The sequence below is a fragment of the Drosophila miranda genome, chromosome 4 (assembly GCF_003369915.1).
Source record: "Drosophila miranda strain MSH22 chromosome 4, D.miranda_PacBio2.1, whole genome shotgun sequence".
Classification (NCBI taxonomy): Eukaryota; Metazoa; Arthropoda; class Insecta; order Diptera; family Drosophilidae; genus Drosophila; species Drosophila miranda.
Window position 1 is genome coordinate 27,810,193 of NC_046677.1, and position 10,957 is coordinate 27,821,149.

The window sequence follows — 10,957 nt, forward strand, 5'->3', positions numbered from 1 at the left end:
ATTACTCCCTAGAGCTGCTTAAAGAAGGAGCTTTCATTGTTGCCGTTAGAGAGAGAGAGCCGGCCACCTTAGGTACCTTGAGGAGTGAAATGCCCATACCTTCTATGATTCTTTGCCATGGGCTCGCCCGCACCCTCGCGTGAACAAATACAGCACGGACCGGACGGTTTCTCTCTCTTTCAGTACGGCATACCATGCTTTTGGCTCTCTGATTTACTGAATGTCTTGGCGCTTTTTGCTCTTGGCGCCGTCGCCCCAGCACCGTCTTGTCTGTGACATTTACAATGTCAGGAGCCTCAATCAAAGAGAACGAGAGAGAGTGTTGTTTGAGAGAGAGAGAGAGAGAGAGAGAGAGCGTGAGAAAATGGGGTGGCTTGGGCTTGGGGCAAACTAATTTGTTTTCGGCTTTATTTTTGGTACGCTCTGGTGCGAAACTCCTTTGGGGTCCTACGCGCTCTTTTGATTTTTAAGTGAGGAAACATGCATTTTTTTTGTAGGGACATTCCTCAGTCATATGTTTCTTGGTTCACCTACAAAGAGGACTATGGGTCATATAAGTGGTTATAGGAAGGGGAAGTAAAAGCCTTTAAAATCGCTTCAAAAATTATAAATGGGTGAGCCATGCGCGATACCAACCAACATACACTCTAAGGGCAATGCGGTTAACCTTTCCTTGGATTAAAAAGCGGAAAGAATGGCCTAGAAAAGGATTAAATATCTCTTTTTTAATCCTCCTGTAAACACACTTTCCATACACATCCAAGTAGATGCGATGCTGTACTCCTAATGTCATTAAAATCGACCTCTTCAGGCTCCACTCATGTGTGAGCGATGTGAGAGCGTAGGGCAAACAAGGTTCGGTTCCATTTGCAACACCCTTACGATGGCCATCATCAGGTGGCCTGGTAGCTCACGGGTTTTTCATTAGGGGCGCGTGCCTCTGTACCCAACTTGAGCTCCGGCTGTGGGGAGACTGATAACTGGCCATTCATAAGGCACTGGCCTGGCCAGTGGCCGGTGGCCCTGGCCCCTGCTTATAAAGCAATTCAATTGCTGACGTCGTCCCCAGCCCATTTGTCCAATTTGCATGCGGATCAAAGAGGTTCCCTAATTACCATGGGACTGCCTTCCGCCCCCTCCTCCGTATTCGGCTCCACCAGCTACTGACTGACTGATGATGGCTTTGTGTTGTGGTGCACTTGTTTATTACATATGTGGTTAAATTTGTTACTGGGTGCTGGTCGGTGGCTTACAAACTACAGCCCTTGGGACTATGATTTAGGTAAAGAAGTTTTTGGATTGTGAATAATCGTGGACTGATTGCTGGAGATGCTGTCCGTAAAGGGGGTGATCATGCTCTGCCTGGCAGGGATCTATGCTGGGTGTCGGTTCGGGTGCTCGCATCAAGGCGGCTGCCTCCTCCTCGAAGTCATGCTGATCCTCATTGCTCTCCCTGTCATTGTGATAGTGTTGCTCTTCCTCTGAACATCCCGGATATCGAGGAGCCGGAGAGGAACGGATACGTTGAACCGGCGCTGGTCCCGGACCATAGCCAGGGCTCCTCTGGACAGAGCCATATCCTCCTCCTTGTCGACGACTCGCTGGCCAGTTGCGTTGCCCCTGAGATGGTTGTATGGCTCTAAAGGGCTGTGGATAAGGGCCAACCTGTGGGTAGGAACTCGCAGTCACATCGTCCACGCAGTCCACACCCCTTATAATATTATTCATGTAGATCGAGTGAGGCAGCCGCTTCCTGTACTTGGGCCTTGGTCTTGGCACTATCTGCTTGTTGCTTACAAAGTAGTCCCGGCGCTGCGGTTGGGGTTGTGTTAATCCGATCCTCTGGCGCGGCTTGGCAAAGGATCCCTCGTATAGAATGGGTTCCACATAGTTCTTCACGGGCTTTCGAAACCGTGGTCCTGGTGGGGGCCTGGAGTTTGCTATGAATCGAAGGGATAAATGATTAGGGCTATCCTTTCACAATATCCCCAACTTACAGTTGCCGTATGCTGGCATAAACTCCGGACAGAGATTTGTTCCCTGATCATCGGCGTAAGCGTCTACGCAGGGCTCCTCCGTGGTTGAGGTTGACTTGGCTCTATCCATGTCTGATGCTGAAACAAACAGATCTGAACAGTTGTTTAGTCTACTCTCCAAAAACTGCGACAATTTAAACCATTCACCTTCTTCGGTTTCCTCTTCGGTTTCTGGGAAATATTCTGTTTCTTTTGTTTCATTTTCCACTTCGTTGGTGGTTTCCATGTCTTCTTCGCAGCTCTCATCAGTTGTCGTCGTTTCCGGCTCGGATGTTGTGGTTGTCAAGGGTGTTGAAGTCTCTCTCTCTTCCGCCAGTAGCCGCATTTCCCCCACATCTTTGGATAGAACGACTTTAATGAACTCGCTGGGTTGGCTATCGATCTTGATTATGGGTTGGCCTGGAAGTCCCACTTGGCCATTGGATTTGAATTTTACATAAGTACTATTGCCTTGCTTTTTAGGTTTTCGACGAGCGACTGTGGTAGCTCTCATATTTTTCGAAAAGCCAATGGATTTCAGTTGGGCGTTCTCGTTGATTGGAATTGCTCTGGTTGTGCGACGAGTGGCTGCTGTTTTGGTGGTTCTGGTGGGTGCTGCTGTCGTTGTCGTTGTCGTTGTCGTTAAGGTTGTTTGTTCTTCTCCTTCTGCTTCGGTGGTGGTGGTGCTAATGATCTCTGTCGTTGTATCCTCTGTAGTGATGGTCTTCTCTGTGGTCGTGGCTCCGGCTGTGGTTGTTGCTGTTGTTGTTGTGGTCCTGGGAGTGATTAGCTTTCTGTTCTTTCGATTTGGAACTCTTTTTGTTGGGGAACTACCTTCAGTAGAAGTTTTCTCTGCTCTTGATGTTGAGATTGTTGTTGAATTTGAATCGGGTTTTTTGGTTGTCGCTTCGCCAGTTTCGGAAAGTATTTTCTTTTCATTATTTTCAGTATTGGGCATTGTTTGGACTTCCTTTTGGCCAGTGTTTGGCATCGCTTTCGACCCATTCTGAGTACCTGGAGTTTTGGTAACGTTTGCCTTCGACTTGGGATCGCATTTCTTCTTGGGCTTTCTAGGCTTTTCAGTTGTTTTCGGGGTCTCTTGCGCCAGTGTGAAGTTGACGCATGGGTCATGCTTCAGGAGTGGAGTCCGCAGCAGGATTAGGCGCAAAAAGCAGGGATGATTTATGGGATATTCTTCCACCACTGCCGGTTCACAGGGTGGCAGAAAGTCCTCACACTCTACGCTCTCCTCGATATCGTCGAACATTTTAAAGTCCTCTTCGGAATCGTTCTCGTCGCAGCCAATCGATGTGGCCGGCAGCACGGATATGTCCCTCAGACTGCGTCCACTATTCGGGTATCCATCGCCATCCCGGAGCATCATCTCCAGCAGTTCCATATCTTCTGGGTCCAGAGGGGAACTGCAACCCAAAGTGCAATTTCGGTTGGTCTTTGGATCTCAATAATATTTGGCAACTCACCTTAAAACCGAAGATCCAGAAAGGAATAGAAATAACAGCGGCAGCATCATCATCATCTGGGGACTGTTTCTCTCGATGGTTTCCATGGAAGTGTTGCCCCAACTCGATCGACTTTTGGCTTTTGTTGACCATTTTCGAGTGTCGAATGTCAAATGTTGGACGGCACACGTATCTGGCCGATACACAACTCTGTTCTCTCACTTTCTGCCAATTGAGCTATCCATCGTTCTGGCCCATCTGTAAGCCACTGTCCCAATCAGCACCAGACCGATCCCACCACCTACTGCCACCCGCTCCCCCACCATTTGCAAAGAGATCATCATATTGCGATGAGCTTTCTCATTAGAACGAACACGGGTCTGACTGGCGCTCTGTCTTGTCTGATTTGTTTTCACTTTCGTTTCAGTACGTGACTTATGCTGAGATCGGCATTATTTTTGTCTTTTTGTTGTACTTCTTTTTTTTTGTCATCTAGGGGTACCCCAAAGGGTATATATGGTTAGAGATGATTTTGAAACTGACATTTAATGGGAGCTTTCTTGAGGGGAGAGATATCTCTTCCACAGGGTATTCCACCGTCGTTTTTCTCTTTTATTTTCTGCACTTGTTCTCGGATTGTATTCGCTATTTATTTAACTTTTTAGTGTTGCCATTTGATCCAACATCTCGTTTGCCTTGTTTCCGTTTGTATGTTAGTTACTTTTATCGTCGCTTTCGCTTCGGAGGATTTCAGTGCGAGCCATCGAGGGGGAGGTGCACAGGGAGGCAGGGCACATCTTTTGGACCCCATGGGGCTTCTGACTAAGTAATTAATACCCATATAATTTTTGTGGTTTTTCACGCGTTGGCTGTTTATTTTTGCGGTGTTCTAGGAAAACATCTGTTCAATTTGAAAAGCAGTCGGTGACTGTTCGAACGGGACTCTTTGGTGGCATACCAAGCAAATACAAATAATATAACGAAAACTATTCACAAGTATCTGGCGACCAACTTGTAGTTGTGACAGTTTTCTGGTTTAGAATATTGAATTACATTTTGAATAGTTCGTGACTGTTTGTTTCGGAAATGTGTGGGGGAGAAAGTGATGATAAAACTGTAACTTTCGCTTTTGGGTCGCACACGTAACATAGAAGCAGTAATCGAAATCCCCAAATATTCTTTTTCCACATTATACATACATATATTAAAATGCATTACAAATATTCCTGTTAGTCTACATTTATATTCATGTTAAAAATCCCTCTCTTAGCTCTGTGACATTCCCAGATGTCAGAGATTGGAGGCGAGGCTTGAGGCGAGACTTGACTTGTCATTACCAAATGGAATTCGCGTGTAATTTTTCTTGTCTTTCCACAAGATTTTTCAGCTGCTTTATGTAAAACGTTGTCATCGCTTTAGGCGCGAGAAAGACGCTTGCTTGCTCTCTCTGCCAATAAATATTAGCCTCTGAAATATTTTCCAATCAAATAGAAACCAAAAAGTCGAGTTTACAAAGCAAATATTGTTCTTGAAATGATTATTAAATAGCAACCGCAGGAAAAATAACCTGGAATGGAAAAGTGTCTTCAAGAAGATTGTCCTTTTGCTTGTTGTCATGCTGAACATGCAACAGTTTTTGGGCTCAACACGCACCATGTTGACAGAAGCATATCAATGTCACAGTGGTTAAGCGGCATGCCTCGTGAGGCACGACAGATGCTATATGTATAAGGCATTTTGTGTTGCGATATACAAGTTAATCTATGGGGAACAGAACCAGAACAGTGGGGTCTCGGAGTGTATTTATCCTGAGCTCTGGTAGGTCGGGGTCTGTCTTCCGTCTCGTGCTAAGCAATGTCGCGTGGACATCGTGAGCATTCAATTTGGCGACTGATAGAAACCAGTTATCTAACACCACTTATCGCTACGGGCGCCTGTTGTGGCAGTTGTGGCTGTACTGGCCGTCGTTTGTTGGCCCACAGACATGGGCATGGGACTTCGACTTCGACTTCTCTGTCGGTTCTGTCGGGTTTGAGGCTGTTTGAGTCTGCCTCAGGGCGGACACTGTTGACACTGATGTGTGCGATCAATGTAACCCGCCGAAAGTTGATAAGAGCTTGCCATTTTGTCATTGACCGTTGAAAATAATGTGATGTATCGACATTTTTTTATGACAGGAATACGTTAATTGCCGAAATGTGTGCATGCGTTTGCTCTGTTTCTGGGTCGACTAATTAAATCGAATTTCTGGATTTTTTCATGGAACCGAAAATGAGTCACACTCGTATAAGTTGTAAATGAATAATATGAACTATCGTTTTCCGAATTGATTGATTTTGTAATTTGTGACTATTTATTTTAGAATTTCTGCGATCTGTGCGGTGTTCTACTTATATGTGTGTTCACATCCAGAATTGCGACCAGCAGTTGTTATCTTCTGGTGCCATTAATGGAACCATTGCCATCTATAGATATCTATATCTAGGCGCAAGCACCTTATACATATATGAGTAAATTATCGGGAAAATGACGACCCAAAACTTGTTTCTATAATAGAGAGCTATACTTAATATAGCATGAAATGAGGAGAAAATGGAAGGTTGTTTTTCGTAATTTTACCATTTAGGAAAGTAAAAAAGGGAAAATAAAAAATTTTTTAATTACATGAAACATGTTATATGTGGATCAGTTTTATAAATGGCGATAAATGGAACCTGAAATTCCCAAATTTGCAACACTGTGTCAAATAATTGTAAGGCACATCGTCTTCGCAACATACATGAAATCCCCAAATTCGCAACACTGCTCGGCAGCACCGGTAACCGATTCACATTCGTTGCATATTTTTAGGAGTAGATGTACAAATCAATTATAAAAGTAGGCGCGATATTTAAATGTGTTTCGCCAGGACTTCGTTGTTGTTGCGTCTCTGGGTAAGGACCTGGGCAATGGCTGATTCAATGGTGAATTGCAGCAACAGCCAGGTGAGATCCGATTTGTGGAGGACCTGGATATGCAGATCGGCAGCAGCTCCACGAGCTCAGTACGAGCTGGACAAGCAGGGCTGCCTATTTCGGTTTTTCCCGTCAGACCTGGCTTCTTAAAGCCAACAGCGAGAAAAATTTTAGCATTGTAGCAAGTGGAAATTCTGGATTATTTAGAAATGTGTTTGGCTTTTTTTGCGTGCCCTGCATGCTATATCTCGGCTACCGAGCGGCTGATCGGGGCGTGGCATGTCTCTTTGTGATCGGGAGAATCCTGCCAATCGACTGCTATCGGAAAAGGGACATCCATTTTTTCACGATTTTCGCAAAAAATCATGATGGTTACATCATTAAATTTGCAAAAAATCGGCCTCATTTTCGTAGTCGAGATTTCGATGCCATGCAACAGCCTGGATCCTCACGATCCTGGGAAAGTTGGTCCTGCACCGATCTGGCCCTATTTGTCTGAGATATAGAGGTCCCAATATTTCGATCTGCACATCATTACAATACTGGTTTTTTCTGTAGGCTATATCTCGGCTACTGAACGGCTGATCGGGGCGTGGCATGTCTCTTTGTGATCGGGAGAATCCTGCCAATCGACTGCTATCGGAAAAGGGACATCCATTTTTTCACGATTATCGCAAAAAATCATGATGGTTACATCATTAAATTTGCAAAAAATCGGCCTCATTTTCGTAGTCGAGATTTCGATGCCATGCAACAGTCTGGATCCTCACGATCCTGGGAGAGTTGGTCCTGCATCGATCTGGCCCTATTTGTCTGAGATATAGAGGTCCCAATATTTTGATCTGCACATCATTACAATACAGGATTTTTCAGTACGTTATATCGCTTGCAGCCACTGCCTGTCCTGCTGCGGGCCATAGCCATGATCCCACTGCTGTGTCGCTGAGTCGACAAGGAGGCGTCCCATCCGCTGCAGCAGGCACCAGAGATCGACGGCGGAATTGTTGGTTCACGCCCACGGGAATTAATGTCAGCAATAAATCGCTGGGCTTCAGCTTTGAGACGCGTAAGTAAATCAGTATACATATTTGTAATTTTGGATATATTTTAAAGTATATGTATCTTCCTTCACAGAAGTCTGATGTACCCTACGCTTAGCCACAAAACGAGTCGTATCCGATTTATCTCGCCAAACGAAGGTCTATCCAGGCATTACCGAGGCGTTTTCGAGACAGACGGAGTCATATCCTAGCCAGACAGAATCGTATCCCAGCAGGACGGAAGCGCACCCATTGCAAGATCCGAACATAAGAAGCCATCGTCATCCCTCGACCTGGCCATCAACAACAAGGACTTTGAGTATGACAGCCAAGGGAAGAGCTACGCGGGCTACTACACTCTAGATATATGTACCTCGTCGTTGTTAGGTTTAAGGATATACGCGTCCATATATTTAGATAGCAGATACAATTGTTTTCCACTTGTTTATTTATTTATAATACGCTAATCTATGATGAATAAAACCATTGAAAAATCATCCTTGCTGTTTTTTGTATAGGGGAAACAATCCCGATTTTAAATAGGCGTCGCACGCCCAGATCGGTTCACAAATAGCGGAGAAAACTAAATATTTTTGATTGGGGAAAATGTCCTTGATCCTTGATTAGGACTCCATCCAATCGGGGACATTTTTCAAGCATAGGAACGCCCAGATTGACCCGCAAATAGCCGAGAAAACTAGATATGTATGGTTGGCGCTTTTGGAGACCTTATCGAAGGATCAAGGACATTTTTCTGATGACGGCGGGCCATGACACGCTCCGATCGGGTTAAAAATAAAGGAGAAGGCAAGATATATGTGCCTTGAGAAAATATCCTTGATTATTGGTCCTTGAAAAGGACTCCATCAGATCAAGGATGTTATTCCGAGCACAGGAAGCCATCGCACGTCCTGATCGGCCCATAAATACCGGAGAGAACAAAACGTGTTTGTAATTTATTTTTGAAAATGTACATAGTTCAAGAAATTACCGATAGCGGCGCCACCGTACAAAAAGCAAAACTCGCGTCAAATGGCAAAAATCGGATGGGATACCAGGCGAACAGAAATAAGCAGCAAGCAACTGTAGGAATTGCAAAAAAAATTCGCAGCATACTTTAGGGGGCTACGAATTTAAAAAAATCATCGACCTTCTGCTGATTTCTGTTTGCCTGGTATTTCAGCCATTTGACGCGAGTCTTTTTTGTTTGTACGGTGGCGCCCCTATCGATGATTTCTTGAACTACATTTTCATAGCCAGTTTTGTTTTCTCCGTTATTTGTGGGCCGATTTGGACGTGCGACGGCTTCCTGTGATCGGAAAAATGTCCCTGATCTTATGAAGTCCTTTTCAAGGACAAAGGATATCAAGGATCAAAAATATTCATTTTCTCCGCTTTTTATGGGCCGATCTGAGCTTGCGACGGCTTCCTGTGATCGGAAAAAGTCCCTGATTTGATGGAGTCCTTATCAAGGACTAAGGATCAAGGACATTTTCTCCATACATATATATCTTATTTTCTTTCTTATTTCTGGCCCGATTGGGGCGTGCCATGGCCCCCGTGATCAGAACAATTTCCTTGATCCTTCGGTAAGGACTCCAATAACCCCAACCATACATATTTTGTTTTCTCGGCCATTCTTGGCCCGATCGGGACGTGCGACAGCTTCCTGTGTTCGGAATAACATCCTTGATCTGATGGAGTCCTTTTCAAGGACCAATAATCAAGGATATTTTCTCAAGGCACTTATATCTTGCCTTCTCCTTTATTTTTAACCCGATCGGAGCGTGTCATGGCCCGCCGTCATCAGAAAAATGTCCTTGATCCTTCGATAAGGTCTCCAACAGCGCCAACCATACATATCTAGTTTTCTCGGCTATTTGCGGGTCAATCTGGGCGTTCCTATGCTTGAAAAATGTCCCCGATTGGATGGAGTCCTAATCAAGGATCAAGGACATTTTCCCCAATCAAAAATATTTAGTTTTCTCCGCTATTTGTGAACCGATCTGGGCGTGCGACGCCTATTTAAAATCGGGATTGTTTCCCCTATAAAAAAAACAGCAAGGATGATTTTTCAATGGTTTTATTCATCATAGCTTAGCGTATTATAAATAAATAAACAAGTGGAAAACAATTGTATCTGCTATCTAAATATATGGACGCGTATATCCTTAAACCTAACAACGACGAGGTACATATATCTAGAGTGTAGTAGCCCGCGTAGCTCTTCCCTTGGCTGTCATACTCAAAGTCCTTGTTGTCAATGGCCAGGTCGAGGGATGACGATGGCTTGTTAGGTTCGGATCGTGCAATGGGTGCGCTTCTGTCTTGCTGGGATACGAATCTGTCTGGCTGGGATAGGACTCGGCCTGGTCCCTGCTGCAGCAGACGGGACGCCACATTGTCGACTCAGTGACACAGCAGCGGCATTTAGCTATGTCCCATAGAAGGACAGCTAGTGGCTGCCTCTGTCCAGCCAGGAGCACATCCCTTGGACCTCACGAAAGGACGAGGAGCTACGGCGGAATTACCGGAAAGGACTGGACCGGACTGGAAAGGCGGAGAAAACAGCTTTGCCCGTCAAGAATCGTGTCCGAGAGGCGCATGGGACCACGATGTCATGGAGGAGCCGGCGGGGAGTTCGCGATGTCAGCTGGTCAGACGCCTGGAGTGGAGTGCGCCTCGAGCGCACACGCGTTAATATGAAACGTTGGGCATATAGGTGTCCGCGGCCACCGGAGTGTGCAACCTGTAAAAATAAAAGGAAGAGTTCAATAAGTAAATGAATAAATAATAACTTAAGAACTTTACCTGGCGAGTTAAGAGGAGGGGATCGCATCGTACATCGTACGTTGGAAAGATATGGGTAAATAAGTAATCTACCAGCTGCTGGCGCGATCCACGCAATCGTGGATGCAGTATCGATCCGGCAATACCTAAACGGGTAGCCACCTGAGGGCGTCCGGTTCAAAAAGAGGGCGCACGCGCCTACAGGACGCGCCGTTGGATGCGCCGTACAACACGGAAAAGTAAAGGTTAAATTCTCGGTAAGTCTCTTAAAAGGTAAGTGAGCACAGAAAGCAACAATTAAATAGTTCACAAATATGATCGAAAAATATCCTTGATCCTTGAATAAGAATTCCGACATGCGGCAGTGGTCCTCGACGCCCTACAGCATCCGCATCTGATCTTGCACAGAGTCCACGGACACGCTGTCACCCACATCGCTGGATGTGGAGCCAAACGATTAGCGAATCGATTTGTGAGTGGAGGTGGTGGGGCCCACAACAAAAGTAAATGTTGAGCAAAATTGAATTAGATCATTTATTTATTATTTATCTACGAATGGGTAGATAAATGCTTCGTTTTTCTTTGTTCTTTGTGTGTCAGTGTATGTTTGTGTGTAGTATTTTTTTTTGTATTTTCTTTTTTGCTAAAATGATTTTTTTGCCATTTTTTTGAGATTTTTTTTTTGCGACGGTAGCTAA

At 45.0% G+C, this 10,957-nt stretch overlaps 1 protein-coding gene and 1 long non-coding RNA gene across 3 annotated transcripts; both read right to left on the reverse strand.

Annotated features, from left to right (window-relative positions):
- Positions 1-1,175: 1,175 nt before the first annotated feature.
- LOC108162165 (mucin-5AC) lies at positions 1,176-4,945 on the reverse strand. Of its 2 annotated transcripts, none has more exons than XM_017296755.2 (4): positions 3,497-4,945; positions 2,184-3,436; positions 1,998-2,129; positions 1,176-1,940 (listed from the first exon to the last, which is right to left on the reverse strand). In XM_017296755.2, exons 1-4 carry the CDS (start codon positions 3,580-3,582, stop codon positions 1,279-1,281), a joined length of 2,133 nt encoding a protein of 710 aa, XP_017152244.1. In that variant the 5' UTR covers positions 3,583-4,945; the 3' UTR covers positions 1,176-1,278. The 2 variants fall into 2 exon arrangements, with proteins under 2 accessions (XP_017152244.1, XP_017152245.1); XM_017296756.2 differs by having other exon boundaries at positions 1,998-2,114; positions 3,497-4,944.
- A 4,591-nt stretch (positions 4,946-9,536) lies between these two features.
- Positions 9,537-10,948, reverse strand: LOC117188743. The gene is made up of 2 exons (XR_004472818.1): positions 10,281-10,948; positions 9,537-10,218 (listed from the first exon to the last, which is right to left on the reverse strand). It is a non-coding gene; the product is annotated as an uncharacterized LOC117188743 (long non-coding RNA).
- Between the last annotated feature and the right edge of the window lie 9 nt (positions 10,949-10,957).

Coding starts and splice junctions, on each gene's coding strand:
- LOC108162165 (XM_017296755.2), bottom strand. CDS start 3,582: ATGGAAACCATCGAGAGAAACAGTCCCCAGATGATGATGATGCTGCCG. Junction 2,130..2,183: donor CGAAGAGGAAACCGAAGAAG/GTGAATGGTTTA, acceptor ACAACTGTTCAG/ATCTGTTTGTTTCAGCATCA. Junction 1,941..1,997: donor TATGCCAGCATACGGCAACT/GTAAGTTGGGGA, acceptor TTCGATTCATAG/CAAACTCCAGGCCCCCACCA.